This window comes from Rhea pennata, chromosome 29, assembly GCF_028389875.1.
Source record: "Rhea pennata isolate bPtePen1 chromosome 29, bPtePen1.pri, whole genome shotgun sequence".
Lineage (NCBI taxonomy): Eukaryota > Metazoa > Chordata > Aves > Rheiformes > Rheidae > Rhea > Rhea pennata.
Genome location: NC_084691.1, coordinates 4,513,890 through 4,529,186, shown reverse-complemented (window position 1 = coordinate 4,529,186; position 15,297 = coordinate 4,513,890). Strand labels below are relative to the sequence as shown.

The following is a 15,297-nucleotide window of genomic DNA, read 5'->3' as shown; positions in this document are numbered from 1 at the left end:
CCCCAGCCCCGGGGGGGCGTCCGCGGGCAGCACCCGCAGCCCCAGCCCCGGGGGGGCGTCCGCGGGCAGCACCCCCAGCTCCAGCCCCGGGGGGGCGTCCGCGGGCAGCACCCCCAGCCCCAGCGCACCCTGTGCGCCAGCCCGGCCCCCACAGACACGAATGACACCAGCCCCGTCCTCGCTGCAGTCTTTATTGGCCGGCCAAGCAGGACGGGGACATTCACGGGACCGGGAGCTGGGGCCGGGCGGGCAGCCGGGAGCCCCCAGCACCCTCCCCCCGCTGGCCCTGCACCCCTTGGCCCCCCAGGGATGGGGCATCCTGAGCCCCACGGCACAGCTGGGGTGAGCGGGAGGGCAGGGGGGAAGCCGAGAGGGGACAGCACTGGGAGGAGCAGCACCGCCATCGGGGGCATGGGTGTCCAGGACCCCGACCTGGGTAGGACAGGAACATGCTGGATCCAGCTGAGTTTCCAGGATAGGGGAAAATAAATAAATATTAATAAATACAGGGGGGGAGGAGCCGTCTCGGGATCTGCTGGCGCCTGGCTGAGAGCCCCGGCTCCACGAACAGCTCTCAGCGCACCAGCACAGGGGCCGCATCCTGCCAAGGTGCTCAGCGGCTCCAGGGGGTCTGTGGCTCCAGCACCAGCCTGTGCGGAGCCCCGTGTCCAGCTGCATCACTGCTCCGGCTCCGCTCGTTCCTTGTGCGTCTCCGTCACGACCTGCTGCGAGGGGACGGTAGCGTCGGGGATGCAGGGACCTGGGCGTCCCCCTGCCACGCTCACTGGCCCCGGCGCTCACCTGCCCGTCCTGCATCTCGATGGTTTTGATGAGCACCATCCTTCTTGCGTGCGTCTCCATCGGCTGCAGCTCGGGTGCTGGGGCGCAGAGGAGCCGTCAGCTGCCCCTGAGCCCCCCTGTCCCACAGCAGTGGGGCCCCAGGGTGCCCGTAGGCGCGATGACACCCCGGGGTGTGTGCAGGCGCAATGCTATCTTGGCCTGCACATGGGTGCAATGTCACCCTGGGCTGCACACACATGCAATGCCACTGCAAGGTGCCTGCAGGTGCAATGCCACCCCAGGGTGCATGCGGGTGCAATGCCACCCATGGGGCACCACTGGGCGACACATCAGGGCCCCCCATCCGTGTCCTCCCCCTTCCCACCTCTTCACTCCAGCTGCAGCTGCCCCTCACCTGAACTCCTGGTGCCGACGCGGGCCCCGGCGTGCACAGGGACGGCGATCCTGGGGGGGACAGCGGGTGAGCGGGGGCCGGCACGGGGCGGCCGGGGGCCGGGCCGGCGGGGCTCACCGGCTCTCCTCGCCCTCCAGCAGCTTGCGGTACGTGGCGATCTCGATGTCCAGGGCCATCTTGACGTGCAGTAGGTCCTGGTACTCGCGCAGGTGCCGGCCCATCTCCTCCTTCATGTGCTCCAGCTCCTGCTCCAGCCGCCCCACGGCCGCCTGGTAGGTGCCGATCTCGGCCCCGAACGCCGCCTCCATCTCCCGCATCTGCCGCTGCAGCGCCTCGTTCTGGGGGGTGGCGGTGGGGGGTCAGGGGGGGCGCGGAGGCGCTGGTGGCCCCGGAGCCACGGTGCCGCACTCACCGTGCCCTTGAGCCCGTCCACCTCGCAGGTGAGGCGCTGGATGCGCCGCCGCGACTCGCCCATCTCCTGCTTGGCCAGCCGCAGCGCCGCGTGGTTGCGGTTTGCCGCGTCCGAGAGGTCGGCGAACTGCGGGCACGGGGACAGTGGGGCGTCAGGGCTGCGGTGGCCCCCCACGTGTGCCGGCCCCCACCCCACGGCGCAGCTACCTTGGACTTGTACCAGTCCTCGGCCTCCTGCAGGTTCCTCACGGCGATGCTCTCGTACTGGGCGCGGATGTCGCGCAGGGCGGCCGTCAGGTCCGGGGCGGCGGGCTCCACCGGTGCCTCCGCCGGTGCCCGCCGCCTCTGCGCGCTCTCCTCCAGCTCCCGCAGCTCCTGCGCATCCCGCCGGCCCATCATGCCGTGGCGCCCGGGGCCGCCTGGCCGCCGCCACGGAGCCGCCCCGTGCCCCCCGGCGCCCCCTCCCCACCTCCTCATGCAGCTTCTTCAGGAACTGCAGCTCGTCCACGAGCAGCTCGATCTTGCGCTCCAGCTCCAGGCGGGACAGCGTGGCGTCATCCACGTCCTGCGGGGAGAGGGCAGCCGGGCCGCAGGGGCGGCGTGGAGGCGACGGGGACCCCGCGTGTCCCCTCCCATGTCCCCCCACACCCGGGGCCTTTGCATGCTGCCATGCACCAGGCACTGGTGGGAGCAGGCAGACGCAGCCAGGTGAAGCACCCACGCGGGAGACAGCGCCCTGGTGTGCATTGCACAGCGGTGTGCATGCAGGAGCAGGCCGTGCGCAAGGCCGTGCATCGCGCACACAGGCTCTGCCTGGCCTCCGCTGTGCCCCGCAGGCTGCTCAAGCCCCCTCAGCACCAGGATCCATGCCAATGAGTGTGGGCACAGGCCCAAGGACATGCTGGGAGCCCCTGGGATCCCCCCAGCCACTCACCTTGCGGAAGAGCAGCAGATTCTGCTCCGCATCTTCCCGCTTCTGCACCTCGTCCTCTAGCCTGGGCACAGCAGAAGTGAGGAGGAGCCGGGGGGGGGGGGTAGAAGGGGCACAGACACCTCCACTTCCCCTACCCCCAGCTTTGCCCCTGCCCGTGCACGAGGGATGAAGGGCGAGGAAGAGGAGCCATACATGCCCCAGGACCTGCTTTCCCCCCCATACACCAAGCAGCCTCTGGGGAGGAGGTGGTGGCAGGGGGCCCGTGCATGGCCCTGGCAGTGCCAGTCCCTCCTGCAGGACCCCCAGCTCCAGGGGGACCCCACCTCAGTCCCTGTCACCCCCCACCTGGGGCAGGTCCAGCCCCCCTGCCCTGCCACGAGCCCCCTGCAGCCCTACCGGGTCCCTCCTCGGGACACGGCCATGCCCTGCCCCAGCCCCATCTCCCCCCAGGGCCCTCCCAGTGCTCATCCTCCCTGTGCCTCCCTTCCTGCGAGGTGCTGCCACCCTGCCCACCGCCCTGCCACGTCCCCACCCAGGGCCACCTCCTTGCCACCCGTCCGCAATGCCCAGCACCGCCCGTGCCTCCCAGTGCCCCCCCCGCTCCCGCAGCCTGTCCCACCCCGCCCCTCCCGGTGTCCCTGTGCATCCCCCAGTCTCTCCCCAGTACACTCCCGGTCCCTGCCCCAGTGAACCTGGTGCATCCTCCGGGCTCCTCCCTGGGTCCGCCCCAGCACATCCCAGTGCATCCCCCGGTCCCCACCCCAGCATATCCCGGTGCCTCCCCTAGACTTCACCCCAGTGCATCCCCGGTGCTCTCTTTGGCACCCCCGAGTGCATCCCCCGGTGCCCAGCCCAGCATCTCCCGGTGCATCCCCCGGTGCATCCCCCGGTCCCTGTCCCGGTGCATCCCCCGTCCCCGCCCCGGCGCATCCCCCGGCGCGGGCCGCCCACCGCTGCCGCAGCGCCGCCAGGTCCCCGGCGAGCCCGTCGCGCTCGGCCTGCAGGCGGTCGCGGTCGCGGCCGAGGCGCTGCAGCCGCTCCCGCAGCTCCCGCAGCTCGTCGCGCAGCAGCCCGGCGGCGCGGGGGGCGGTGGCGGCGGCGCCGCCCAGCGCGGCCCGCAGCGCCCCGTTCTGCCGCTCCAGCGCCCGCACCCGCTCCAGGAAGGCGGCGAAGCGGTCGTTGAGCGCCGCCAGCTCGGCGCGCTCCGCGCTCCGCGCCGCCGCCGCCGCCGCCAGCCCCGGCGGCCGCCCCGCAGCAGCGGGCGGCGGCGCCCCGACGGCGCGGCGCGGCGAGGGGGCTCGGCCGCCGCCGCGGCTCATGGCAGCACCGGGAGGGCGGCGGCCGCCGCTACCGGCCCTTTATAGCGGGCGGCGGCTCCGCCCCGCCGGGGGGACCCGGGCGTCCAGGCTCCAGGGGAGGGGTCTCCCCGATGGGCGAGAATGCGGGGCCCGGTAGTGCCAGGGGAGGAGGGGAAGGGGATGCTCGGAGATGCCTCCCCCCCCCCCAGGGTACAGCGGCCAGGCAGTCCTGGGGATGCAGGGCCACCCCGTCGGGGTGCAGGGGCCAGGCAGTCCCCAGGGTGCAGGGCCACATCCCAGAAGTGTAGGGTCTCCTCTGGGGGTATGGGGCCAGGCAGTCCCGGGGTGCGGGGCTGTCCCCCCTCCCCCCCCCAAGGTGCAGGGACCGAGCAGTCCCCAGGGTGCAGGGCCACATCCCAGAGGTGTAGGGCTGCCTCCTCCAGGGGTGTGGGGCCAGGTAATCCTAGGGGTGTGGGGCTGCCCCTCCTTCCCCCCAAGGTGCAGGGACTGAGCAGTCCCCAGGGTGCAGGGCTACATCCCCAGGGTGCATGGCTGCCCCGCCCCGGGGGTGCAGGGAGAGGGGCCAGGCCGTACCTGAGTGCAGGGTCTCCCCCCCACACACACTATGGGGAGAGGTGCCTGGGGTACAGGGTTCCCCCTCACTGGGGGGACAGGGAGAGGGGCCCCACAGTGCCCAGGGTGCTGGTCTCTGCTGGATGGGGCGGGGAGGCAGGACCTGCTCCCCATTGCCCCCAGCCCCTTGCACCCAGCTCATCCCAGTTCCCCGGCGTGTGGAGCCCCCATCTCCACTGCGGTCCCATCCTTCCTGGGATCCTGATTCCCACGGAGCAGGGGGAGGCAGGTCCTGCCTGCCTGGAGGGGACATGTCTGGTCCCCGCTGCCCCATCCTCCAGTGGGGCGCGGGGCCCGCTGTGACTCAGCTCTGCCTCCGGAGCCATGCGCTGCAGCCCGGCTCTGCCGCCCCGGCCCCCTTCCCCTTCCCTTCCCTGGCAGCCGCTGGTGGGAGGGCGGTGCTTACCGGAAAAGCTTTGGCCTCTGCGGGGCCTCAGGGTGCCCAGAGCCGGGGCAGAGCCAGGCGCTGGGGACACGGGGGATGGGACGGTCCCACAGGGCTGTGCAGAGCACAGCACCCCAGGAGGGGTTTAGCACTCCTTTTTGGCACTAAAGCATGAAAAGCCCTTTGTAGGGCAGCACTTGGGGCCAGGCAAGGACTGTCCCCCGCAGGGAGCTGGGGGGGGGGGCAGGAAGCGCTGCAGCTCAACAGGGGTCCCCAGACCAGGCCCCTGGGAGCTGCACAGCCCAAGGGCCACGTCGAGGAAGCTGCCGACCAGCTGCGTCTGCTGCAGCCCCTCAGGATGCCCGGCCCAGCCTGGGCTGCGCCCTGGGAGGCAATGGGGGGCCTGGCTCAGCCCCGCAGGGTGCCCAGGCTAGGGAGACCCCTGCACCCCCCAGGGGCTCCCCAGAGCAGGACGCTGCACCGACCCCCCAAGCCTGGCAGCCTGCAGCTGAGCTGGGCACTGTGCACGCAGGCTGCAGCAGCGCCCTGGGATAACCCCGCCTGCAGCACCCCAGCCCCACGGCCAGGCTCAGGGCCGCATCCTGCCCACACACTGCACAGCCGCCACCAGCACCCTAACCATTACTGGAGGGCATCTGGGATCCAGCAGGTTCGGGGTGGAAGGGGGGCAGCAGCGAGGGCACATGAGGACAAACCCTGGGGGAAGCAGACATGTCCCAGCCCCCACAGGGACAGGGCTCCAGGCACCTTCCCCCCACTCCCTGGGACAGTCCTCCAGCCCATCGCTGCATGACCAGGACCCCCAGGGCCAGTGCAAAGCCTGGGACAGCATCACAGGACTGCAGCAGACAGCTCAGCACCAGGGTAACCAGTCAGACTCTCCCAGCAGGATCCATGCCCAAGCCAGCCAAGGGCACCTGACTCAAGCCCCCCTTCTCCATCAGCTGCCAGCTGGTGCTGGGCAGCCTTCCCGGGCAGCAGCCCCCTCCCCGGGGATGTCCCCACACACCCCACGTGGCCCCGGCCACCCACGTCCCCACGGAGCTGGACTGTCTGCAGACAATGAGCGAGAGGCCAGAATGGGATGAGCAATTTTAATGAACAGCTTCAGCCGCTGAGCTCTCAGAGAGACAAGGCACTAGTATTCTTCCCCTTCCTCCTCACCCTCCATGCTGTCAGCTCCCACCTCCTCGTAATCCTTCTCCAGGGCGGCCATGTCCTCCCGCGCCTCCGAGAACTCCCCCTCCTCCATGCCCTCCCCCACGTACCAGTGCACGAAGGCACGCTTGGCGTACATCAGGTCAAACTTGTGGTCCAGGCGGGCCCAGGCCTCGGCGATGGCCGTCGTGTTGCTCAGCATGCACACGGCGCGCTGCACCTTGGCCAGGTCCCCGCCGGGAACCACCGTGGGCGGCTGGTAGTTGATGCCCACCTTGAAGCCTGTGGGGCACCAGTCCACAAACTGGATGCTGCGCTTGGTCTTGATGGTGGCAATGGCAGCATTGACATCTTTGGGCACCACGTCGCCACGGTACAGCAGGCAGCAGGCCATGTACTTGCCGTGGCGAGGGTCACACTTTACCATCTGGTTGGCCGGCTCAAAGCAGGCGTTGGTGATCTCCGCCACTGTGAGCTGCTCGTGGTAAGCTTTCTCAGCAGAGATGACAGGGGCATAGGTGGCCAGGGGGAAGTGGATACGGGGGTAGGGCACCAGGTTGGTCTGGAACTCGGTCAGATCGACATTCAGGGCCCCATCAAAGCGCAGGGACGCTGTGATGGAGGACACGATCTGGCTGATAAGGCGGTTCAGGTTGGTGTAGGTGGGGCGCTCGATGTCCAGGTTCCTGCGGCAGATGTCGTAGATGGCCTCGTTGTCCACCATGAAGGCACAGTCGGAGTGCTCCAGGGTGGTGTGGGTGGTGAGGATGGAGTTGTAGGGCTCCACCACGGCGGTGGACACCTGTGGAGCCGGGTAGATGGAGAACTCCAGCTTGGACTTCTTGCCATAGTCGACAGAGAGGCGCTCCATGAGCAGGGAGGTGAAGCCGGAGCCGGTGCCCCCGCCGAAGCTGTGGAAGACCAGGAAGCCCTGCAGGCCTGTGCACTGGTCAGCCTGTAGAGAGAGCCCCAGCTGAGTTTGGGCGAGTCAGCCATGACTCCCCAGGACGGGTCTAGCAGGAGTCTCCTGCCCCAAGCAAGGCTGGGGGTGGCAAGCTCCCAGTCTTTGATCCACCAGGAACACCCTGTGCAGAGCCCACGAGGAGCAGGTCCTGCCAGCCCAGGCGCCAGCCACAGCGTGAGAACAGAGGTTCAAAGAGCTCAGGAAGCCTCATCAGCCAAACCAGCCCCTCTGGGGCACCCATGCAATGGGGCCATGTGGCCCCTGGGCTTGACATGACCCCTTCTCCCCTCGGCAGCTCCGCCACGCTCAGACAGAGCTGCATTGCCGCTGGGGCGAGCAGGGTGCCGGGGATGGGCAGGGAGCAGCCCAGCCCGCAGCCCTCTCTGCCCCCGGCACCAGCCCTATCGCGGGCCAGGGGCCACCCTCGGCTGATGCAGCCCATCACCTCGCCCAGGTCCAGCTGCTGGTTCACCTCCCCGGGGCAGCCGGGCTGCAAGGCCACCCCGAGCTCCCTGTTCTCCCCCGTCCCGCAAGCCAGCGCTGCTGGAGGCCACTCACCAGCTTGCGGATGCGGTCGAGGACCAGGTCGATGATCTCCTTGCCGATGGTGTAGTGCCCCCGCGCGTAGTTGTTGGCCGCATCCTCCTTGCCCGTGATCAGCTGCTCGGGGTGGAAGAGCTGCCGGTAGGTCCCCGTGCGCACTTCGTCTGCGGGACGAGGCCGGGCACCCCGTTAGCGTCGCCGCCTCCACCGCCGCGGCCCCCCGCCCCGCGCCCGGCCCCGCGCTCACCGATCACCGTCGGCTCCAGGTCCACGAAGACGGCGCGCGGCACGTGCTTGCCGGCCCCCGTCTCGCTGAAGAAGGTGTTGAAGGAGTCGTCGCCGCCGCCGATGGTCTTGTCGCTGGGCATCTGCCCGTCGGGCTGGATGCCATGCTCCAGGCAGTACAGCTCCCAGCAGGCGTTGCCGATCTGCACGCCCGCTTGGCCCACGTGGATGGAGATGCACTCGCGCTGTGGGGCACACGCACGAGAGCCGTGGGGCTCCAGCTCCCCTGGGGCGGCTCTGCCCCCTCCATCCCTCCAAGCCGTGGGGCTCCAGCTCCAGCCGGGAACCAGCTCAGCCCCCCATCGCTTTCCCTGCCCCAGGGTGGGAACTAGGTTTTATCCAGGGTTATCCAGGCGGACACCCGTACCGGGACGGCCGGGCAGCAGCCGCCCCCCGAGAGGGGCTGTTCTTCGCCACAGCCCTGCTTTGCACCACCGAGCCGCTTCCAGCGGACGTGCGAGGCGGCCGGTCCCCGCCGGCGGCCGGGGGAGTGCGGGGGGGCCCTGCCGTTCACACGGGAACAGGCCAGCCTCAGAGCCGGGGAACATTCCTGACGGGACCCATGGAAACAGACCCCCCTTTTCACTGCCTGATCCCTGCTCCTCCAGGGGTTGTGCAACCCTCTGAGCTCATTCGGCCTCCGTGCTAATCCTGTTCTTTTGATACAAGGCCTTTTCCCTTTAAGCCAGCTTAAACCCGCAAGCGCCAGCCATCTGAGTCACGGGAAAAACTGCCAGAGAAGCAGCGGCGAGCGCTGTGACTTGGAGGGCCGCGGTCAGAAGACGGCGCTGGAGCCGGAGGGTGGCCGGCACCTTTGCACGCCTGACGCCAGCGGGCGCAGGCCGCCTCCGCTCCTGGGAACGGCACCCGGCGAGGGCTCCCGCCCCCGCGTGCGAGCCCGGCGGCGCCGGCGCTTGGCCGCAGCCCAGCAAAGTTGGCAAGCAAACTCCAAGGGCCGGGGAAAAAAGTTGTCCAAACCCCACAGGAAAGTCTGGGACGAGATTCCCACAAGTTCCCACCGCCCGGCACGGGGACGGCGGCTCACTGAGCGGCACGGCGTGCCTGCCGGCAGTGCTGGCTGCTGCTGGATTTGCCCAGGCAGGGACAACAGGGTGGAGACCGGCCCCCACCTTCACCCCACACCGCTGACACTGCTGTGACTCACCCCCACCTGGCTATGGGTGCAAACTCCACAGCCCAGGTTCAGCTCCCAGCAAGGGAAGCCCCCGTGCCTGGTTACCAGGGCCTGAGTAATAACAGAGTCATCCCAGCACCCCCAGATCTACCTTTTTGGGGCAGATTCTCCTCCCTGCTTATATGCAGCCAGCCCCACAAGACTGCATAGCCTAAAGGTGAGGTCCTGGCAGGAAATGGAGACCCAATGGATCCCAGCTCCTGGGATCTAGCTAGGACCCGCTGGCAACACCAGGCCATCTAGTATATCCCTAGATGTGTGTCCCCAAACCAAGGGGCAGAGCACCCCAGGGTGCAGGTCCTGCACATCACTGAGGCAGGGGCACCCAGATTAGCAAGCCCATAGGGAGATGGGGCCACATGTGTGAGGGTGCCCCACCCACTGCCCTAGCCATGGAGCACCCAAGGATCCTGCACCCCCCTCCCCACGTGCTGCCTTTCCCTCAGGGCATGCAAGGGCCTTGCATTCTGCCCTGGGACACAGAGGGGCCCCACACCCCAGCCCCATATGATGGCCTTAAGGTATACAAAGGCCCAAGGTATCCCCTGCCCCACACACTGCCCTGGAGCACATGGGAGCCCTCCAGCCCCCTGCCTCACACGTGCTCTAGCCTCAGGGCATGCAAGGGCCGCAGACTACTATGAGCCATGCAAAAAGCTCCACACCCTGCCCCAGAGCATGCAGCAGCCCTGCCACCCTTCAACCCCCAACCCACCCACTGCCCAGGCATGCAGTGCCCATGCACTGCCCCCCACACGCCTCCTCGGCCCACGCATGCACCCCCCACAGGAGCACCCTGCATTGCCCCCCCTGCCAAGCCGCGCCGGCCCCCTCGCGCGAGCCCCCGGCGGGGGAGGGGGGCAGCCTCGAACCCGCGCCCTCACCATGTCGCTCACTGCCCGACTCGTGATGCAGCCGCAAGTGAGAGGGACGCGCGGTGCCGCGTGGGGCCGGGCCCTTTAATACCCCGGGGGGCGGGGCACCCGCGGAGGGGCGGGCACAAGAGGCGGGGCCGGGCCCGCCCCCCGCGCCCCGCCCTCCGCGCCCCGCCTCGGGTGCGATTGGCCGGTTCGAAAGTTGGAAAGGTCACGTCGGGGTGACGTCATCAGAGGGGAATGTGAGGGGGCGGCTGGCGCGCAGCGAGGGGCGGAGCGAGGGGGAGCGAGGGGCGTGGCGGGGAGGGGGGCGGAGCCAGAAAGGTCCGGGCAGGGACGGGGTAGACTGTGCTGGGGCAGGGGGGCAGGAGTGGGCAGGAGCTGTGGGGCAGAATGGACGATGGTGGTGTGTGAGGGTCTGTGCTGGGGCAGGGGGGCAGGAGTGGGCAGGAGCTGTGGGGCAGAAGGGACGATGGTGGTGTGTGAGGGTCTGTGCTGGGGCAGGTGGGCAGGAGGTGTTTGTGGGCAGGAGCTGTGGGGCAGAATGGACGATGGTGGTGTGTGAGGGTCTGTGCTGGGGCAGGTGGGCAGGAGGTGTTTGTGGGCAGGAGCTGTGGGGCAGAATGGACGATGGTGGTGTGTGAGGGTCTGTGCTGGGGCAGGTGGGCAGGAGGTGTTTGTGGGCAGGAGCTGTGGGGCAGAATGGACGATGTTGGTGTGTGAGGGTCTGTGCTGGGGCAGGTGGGCAGGAGGTGTTTGTGGGCAGGAGCTGTGGGGCAGAATGGACGGGGTGGTGTGTGAGGGTCTGTGCTGGGGCAGGTGGGCAGGAGGTGTTTGTGGGCAGGAGCTGTGGGGCAGAATGGACGATGGTGGTGTGTGAGGGTCTGTGCTGGGGCAGGTGGGCAGGAGGTGTTTGTGGGCAGGAGCTGTGGGGCAGAATGGACGATGTTGGTGTGTGAGGGTCTGTGCTGGGGCAGGTGGGCAGGAGGTGTTTGTGGGCAGGAGCTGTGGGGCAGAATGGACGATGGTGGTGTGTGAGGGTCTGTGCTGGGGCAGGTGGGCAGGAGGTGTTTGTGGGCAGGAGCTGTGGGGCAGAATGGACAGGGCTGGTGTGTGAGGGTCTGTGCTGGGGCAGGTGGGCAGGAGGTGTTTGTGGGCAGGAGCTGTGGGGCAGAATGGACGATGGTGGTGTGTGAGGGTCTGTGCTGGGGCAGGTGGGCAGGAGGTGTTTGTGGGCAGGAGCTGTGGGGCAGAATGGACGATGGTGGTGTGTGAGGGTCTGTGCTGGGGCAGGTGGGCAGGAGGTGTTTGTGGGCAGGAGCTGTGGGGCAGAATGGACGATGGTGGTGTGTGAGGGTCTGTGCTGGGGCAGGTGGGCAGGAGGTGTTTGTGGGCAGGAGCTGTGGGGCAGAATGGACGATGGTGGTGTGTGAGGGTCTGTGCTGGGGCAGGTGGGCAGGAGGTGGTTGTGGGCAGGAGCTGTGGGGCAGAATGGACGATGGTGGTGTGTGAGGGTCTGTGCTGGGGCAGGTGGGCAGGAGGTGTTTGTGGGCAGGAGCTGTGGGTCAGAATGGACGATGGTGGTGTGTGAGGGTCTGTGCTGGGGCAGGTGGGCAGGAGGTGTTTGTGGGCAGGAGCTGTGGGGCAGAATGGACGATGGTGGTGTGTGAGGGTCTGTGCTGGGGCAGGTGGGCAGGAGGTGTTTGTGGGCAGGAGCTGTGGGGCAGAATGGACGATGGTGGTGTGTGAGGGTCTGTGCTGGGGCAGGTGGGCAGGAGGTGTTTGTGGGCAGGAGCTGTGGGGCAGAATGGACGATGGTGGTGCGTGGGGGTCTGTGCTGGGGCAGGTGGGCAGGAGGTGTTTGTGGGCAGGAGCTGTGGGGCAGAATGGACGATGGTGGTGTGTGAGGGTCTGTGCTGGGGCAGGTGGGCAGGAGGTGTTTGTGGGCAGGAGCTGTGGGGCAGAATGGACGATGGTGGTGTGTGAGGGTCTGTGCTGGGGCAGGTGGGCAGGAGGTGTTTGTGGGCAGGAGCTGTGGGGCAGAATGGACGATGGTGGTGTGTGAGGGTCTGTGCTGGGGCAGGTGGGCAGGAGGTGTTTGTGGGCAGGAGCTGTGGGGCAGAATGGACGATGGTGGTGTGTGAGGGTCTGTGCTGGGGGAGGTGGGCAGGAGGTGTTTGTGGGCAGGAGCTGTGGGGCAGAATGGACGATGGTGGTGTGTGAGGGTCTGTGCTGGGGCAGGTGGGCAGGAGGTGTTTGTGGGCAGGAGCTGTGGGGCAGAATGGACGATGGTGGTGTGTGAGGGTCTGTGCTGGGGCAGGTGGGCAGGAGGTGTTTGTGGGCAGGAGCTGTGGGGCAGAATGGACGATGGTGGTGTGTGAGGGTCTGTGCTGGGGCAGGTGGGCAGGAGGTGTTTGTGGGCAGGAGCTGTGGGGCAGAATGGACGATGGTGGTGTGTGAGGGTCTGTGCTGGGGCAGGTGGGCAGGAGGTGTTTGTGGGCAGGAGCTGTGGGGCAGAATGGACAGGGCTGGTGTGTGAGGGTCTGTGCTGGGGCAGGTGGGCAGGAGGTGTTTGTGGGCAGGAGCTGTGGGGCAGAATGGACGATGGTGGTGTGTGAGGGTCTGTGCTGGGGCAGGTGGGCAGGAGGTGTTTGTGGGCAGGAGCTGTGGGTCAGAATGGACGATGGTGGTGTGTGAGGGTCTGTGCTGGGGCAGGTGGGCAGGAGGTGTTTGTGGGCAGGAGCTGTGGGGCAGAATGGACGATGGTGGTGTGTGAGGGTCTGTGCTGGGGCAGGTGGGCAGGAGGTGTTTGTGGGCAGGAGCTGTGGGGCAGAATGGACGATGGTGGTGTGTGAGGGTCTGTGCTGGGGCAGGTGGGCAGGAGGTGGTTGTGGGCAGGAGCTGTGGGGCAGAATGGACGATGGTGGTGTGTGAGGGTCTGTGCTGGGGCAGGTGGGCAGGAGGGGGCAGGAGGAGTCGGGGGCTGGGGCAGGATGGGGCTGTGCTGGGGCCGGTTCTGGGGCAGGAGGGGTTCGGGGCAGGGACTGTGGGGCGGAAGGGGGTTGGGCAGGGGCTCATATAGCTGGGGGGCAGATGGGGACTGGGGCAGGAGGAGGCGGGAGCTGGGGGGCAGAACAAGGGCTGAGGGGCGAAGGGATGAGGCTGGGGCCGGGGGGCAGGATGGGGCTGGGCGGGGGCAGGAGGGGGCTGGGGCCGGGGGTGCCCCGCGCCCCCCAGCCGTGGGTGCCGCCGCTCCCCCCGCCGTTCCCACGGTGCCGGGCTCCGGCGCCGGCTCCGGCACTCGGTGCACCGGCTCCGGCACTCGGTCGCTGCCTTTGTTCCTCTGCCAGCGCCCGGGGCAGCTCCTCGGGGGGCAGCTCCCATGGGGGCAGTTCCTTGGGGGCAATTCCCGCAGGAGCAGCCCCTCGGGGGCAGGACGAGGGGGTGCCGGCCAGGGGGCTCCCCCCCCCCCCAATGGGTGCCCTGCCCCGGGGGGTGGCCGTCGCCATCCCCCGCGCACCGCCTGCCCGGGGGGCTCGTTCACCCGGCGTGACACCGCAGCCACGCCAGGGCCCTGGGCCTTGCAGGGGCTTCGGGGACCCTGTGCTGCACCGGGGGGGGGGGCTTGGGCGGGGGCGAGGGGGGCCGTGGCAGCCGGGACAGCCCTGGGGCGAGCCGGGAGCGCCGGTCTCGCTGCCACCGCGCCGTCGCCTTTATTCCTGGGTTTGCCGCAATGCGGTGCTGCGGCGCGGCGGCAGCCCCCTCCCCACAGCCCGCGCCGGCGGCTGCGGCTGCAGCCCCGCTGCACCGGCCCCGCGCTGCCGGCCCCTGCTGCCTGCTGCCCCACGCCACCAGCTCTGCCCCCACCCTGCCTGACTGCGGTGACCTGCCCCACATCGCTAGCTCCTGCACCATCGGGCGCTGCACCGCCGTCCCCTGCACCGCTGCGCCTCGCTCCTTTGTGCCCCACACTGCTGGGTCCTGCATCTACGGGGCCCGCCGTGCCAAGTCCTGCTGCACCGTGCCCTGCTACACTGTCGTACCATGCACCGTTGCGCCCTGCACCACCACGCCCTGCATCACTGTGTCCTGCACCGCCATGCACATGACCTGCGCTGCTGTGCCCTGCTGCACCGTGCCCTGCACTGCCATGCGCTGCACTGCTGAGCCCTGCTGCACCATGCCCTGCTGCACTGTGCCCTGCAGAGCCATGCCCTGCCCTGCTGCACCGTGCCCTGCAACACCATGCCCTGCATCACCGTGCCCTGCTGCACCGTGCCCTGCTGCACCGTGCCCTGCACCACCATGCCCTGCCCTGCTGCACCGTGCCCTGCACTGCCATGCGCTGCACTGCTGAGCCCTGCTGCACCATGCCCTGCTGCACCGTGCCCTGCAGAGCCATGCCCTGCCCTGCTGCACCGTGCCCTGCAACACCATGCCCTGCATCACCGTGCCCTGCTGCACCGTGCCCTGCTGCACCGTGCCCTGCTGCACCATGCCCTGCACTGCTGTGCCCTGCTGCACCGTGCCCTGCACCACCGTGCCCTGCACCACCATGCCCTGCACCACCGTGCCCTGCTGCACCGTGCCCTGCTGCACCATGCCCTGCTGCACCGTGCCCTGCACCACCATGCCCTGCCCTGCTGCACCATGCCCTGCACTGCTGTGCCCTGCTGCACCGTGCCCTGCACCACCATGCCTTGCCCTGCTGCACCGTGCCCCGCACTGCTGTGCCCTGCTGCACCGTGCCCTGCTGCACCGTGCCCTGCTGCACCATGCCCCGCACTGCTGTGCCCTGCTGCACCGTGCCCTGCTGCACCGTGCCCTGCACTGCTGTGCCCTGCTGCACCGTGCCCTGCACCACCATGCCTTGCCCTGCTGCACCGTGCCCCGCACTACTGTGCCCTGCTGCACCGTGCCCTGCTGCGCCGTGCTCTGCGCGCTGCCCCCTAATATGCCCTGTGCTGCCCGTGCAGCCCCGGCCCCTGGGGCTCACCTCTGAGCCCTTGTGCCGGGACTCCACGGGGATGGGCAGCCCCGGGGGGGGGGGCGCGGGGCGGCCCGGGGCACCGCCAGGCTGTCGGGACGCGCCGCGAGGCTCCGTCCCCCCGCACCCACGAGCGCGGCGGGGGCGCTTTCCCCGACGGGCGCCAGCGGCCGGAGCCTGCCCCGCGCCGCCTCCCCTCCGCTTTGATTCATCTGCCACGTTGATATTTTCAGGGGACAGACAGACACCACGGCCAGACGCGCCGAGTTTCTGCAGGGAAACGGGATAAAAATAGCAGCAGACGGGGCCCCGGGAAGTGACTTTGTCTCCCCGCAAGCTGCGGCGCGGCTGCGAGACCCAAATCGGCCGTGACAGCCGCGCCGCTGCCCGGCGGGGCCGCGGCCGCCGAGCGG

At 69.0% G+C, this 15,297-nt stretch overlaps 2 protein-coding genes across 2 annotated transcripts; both read right to left on the bottom strand.

Moving 5' to 3' along the window:
• Positions 1–188: 188 nt before the first annotated feature.
• Positions 189–3,769, bottom strand: PRPH (peripherin; the record flags this gene model as incomplete). The annotated part of the gene is made up of 9 exons (XM_062597362.1): positions 189–725; positions 802–878; positions 1,196–1,245; positions 1,313–1,533; positions 1,608–1,733; positions 1,814–1,981; positions 2,076–2,171; positions 2,541–2,601; positions 3,492–3,769. Coding segments are annotated over 9 exons (1,125 nt in total), but the record flags the coding sequence as incomplete, so codon positions are not given.
• A 2,188-nt stretch (positions 3,770–5,957) lies between these two features.
• Positions 5,958–9,976, bottom strand: LOC134152145 (tubulin alpha-1C chain). The gene is made up of 4 exons (XM_062597279.1): positions 9,907–9,976; positions 7,790–8,012; positions 7,558–7,706; positions 5,958–6,990 (listed from the first exon to the last, which is right to left on the bottom strand). Exons 1-4 carry the CDS (start codon positions 9,907–9,909, stop codon positions 6,016–6,018), a joined length of 1,350 nt encoding a protein of 449 aa, XP_062453263.1. The 5' UTR covers positions 9,910–9,976; the 3' UTR covers positions 5,958–6,015.
• Positions 9,977–15,297: the final 5,321 nt, after the last annotated feature.

What these genes read in the sequence shown, in the direction of transcription:
- LOC134152145 (XM_062597279.1), bottom strand. An exon ending in CCTGGAGCCGACGGTGATCG is followed by an intron (nt 7,707 to 7,789) that starts GTGAGCGCGGGG and finishes CTCGTCCCGCAG; the next exon opens with ACGAAGTGCGCACGGGGACC. An exon ending in TCGACCGCATCCGCAAGCTG is followed by an intron (nt 6,991 to 7,557) that starts GTGAGTGGCCTC and finishes CTCTCTCTACAG; the next exon opens with GCTGACCAGTGCACAGGCCT.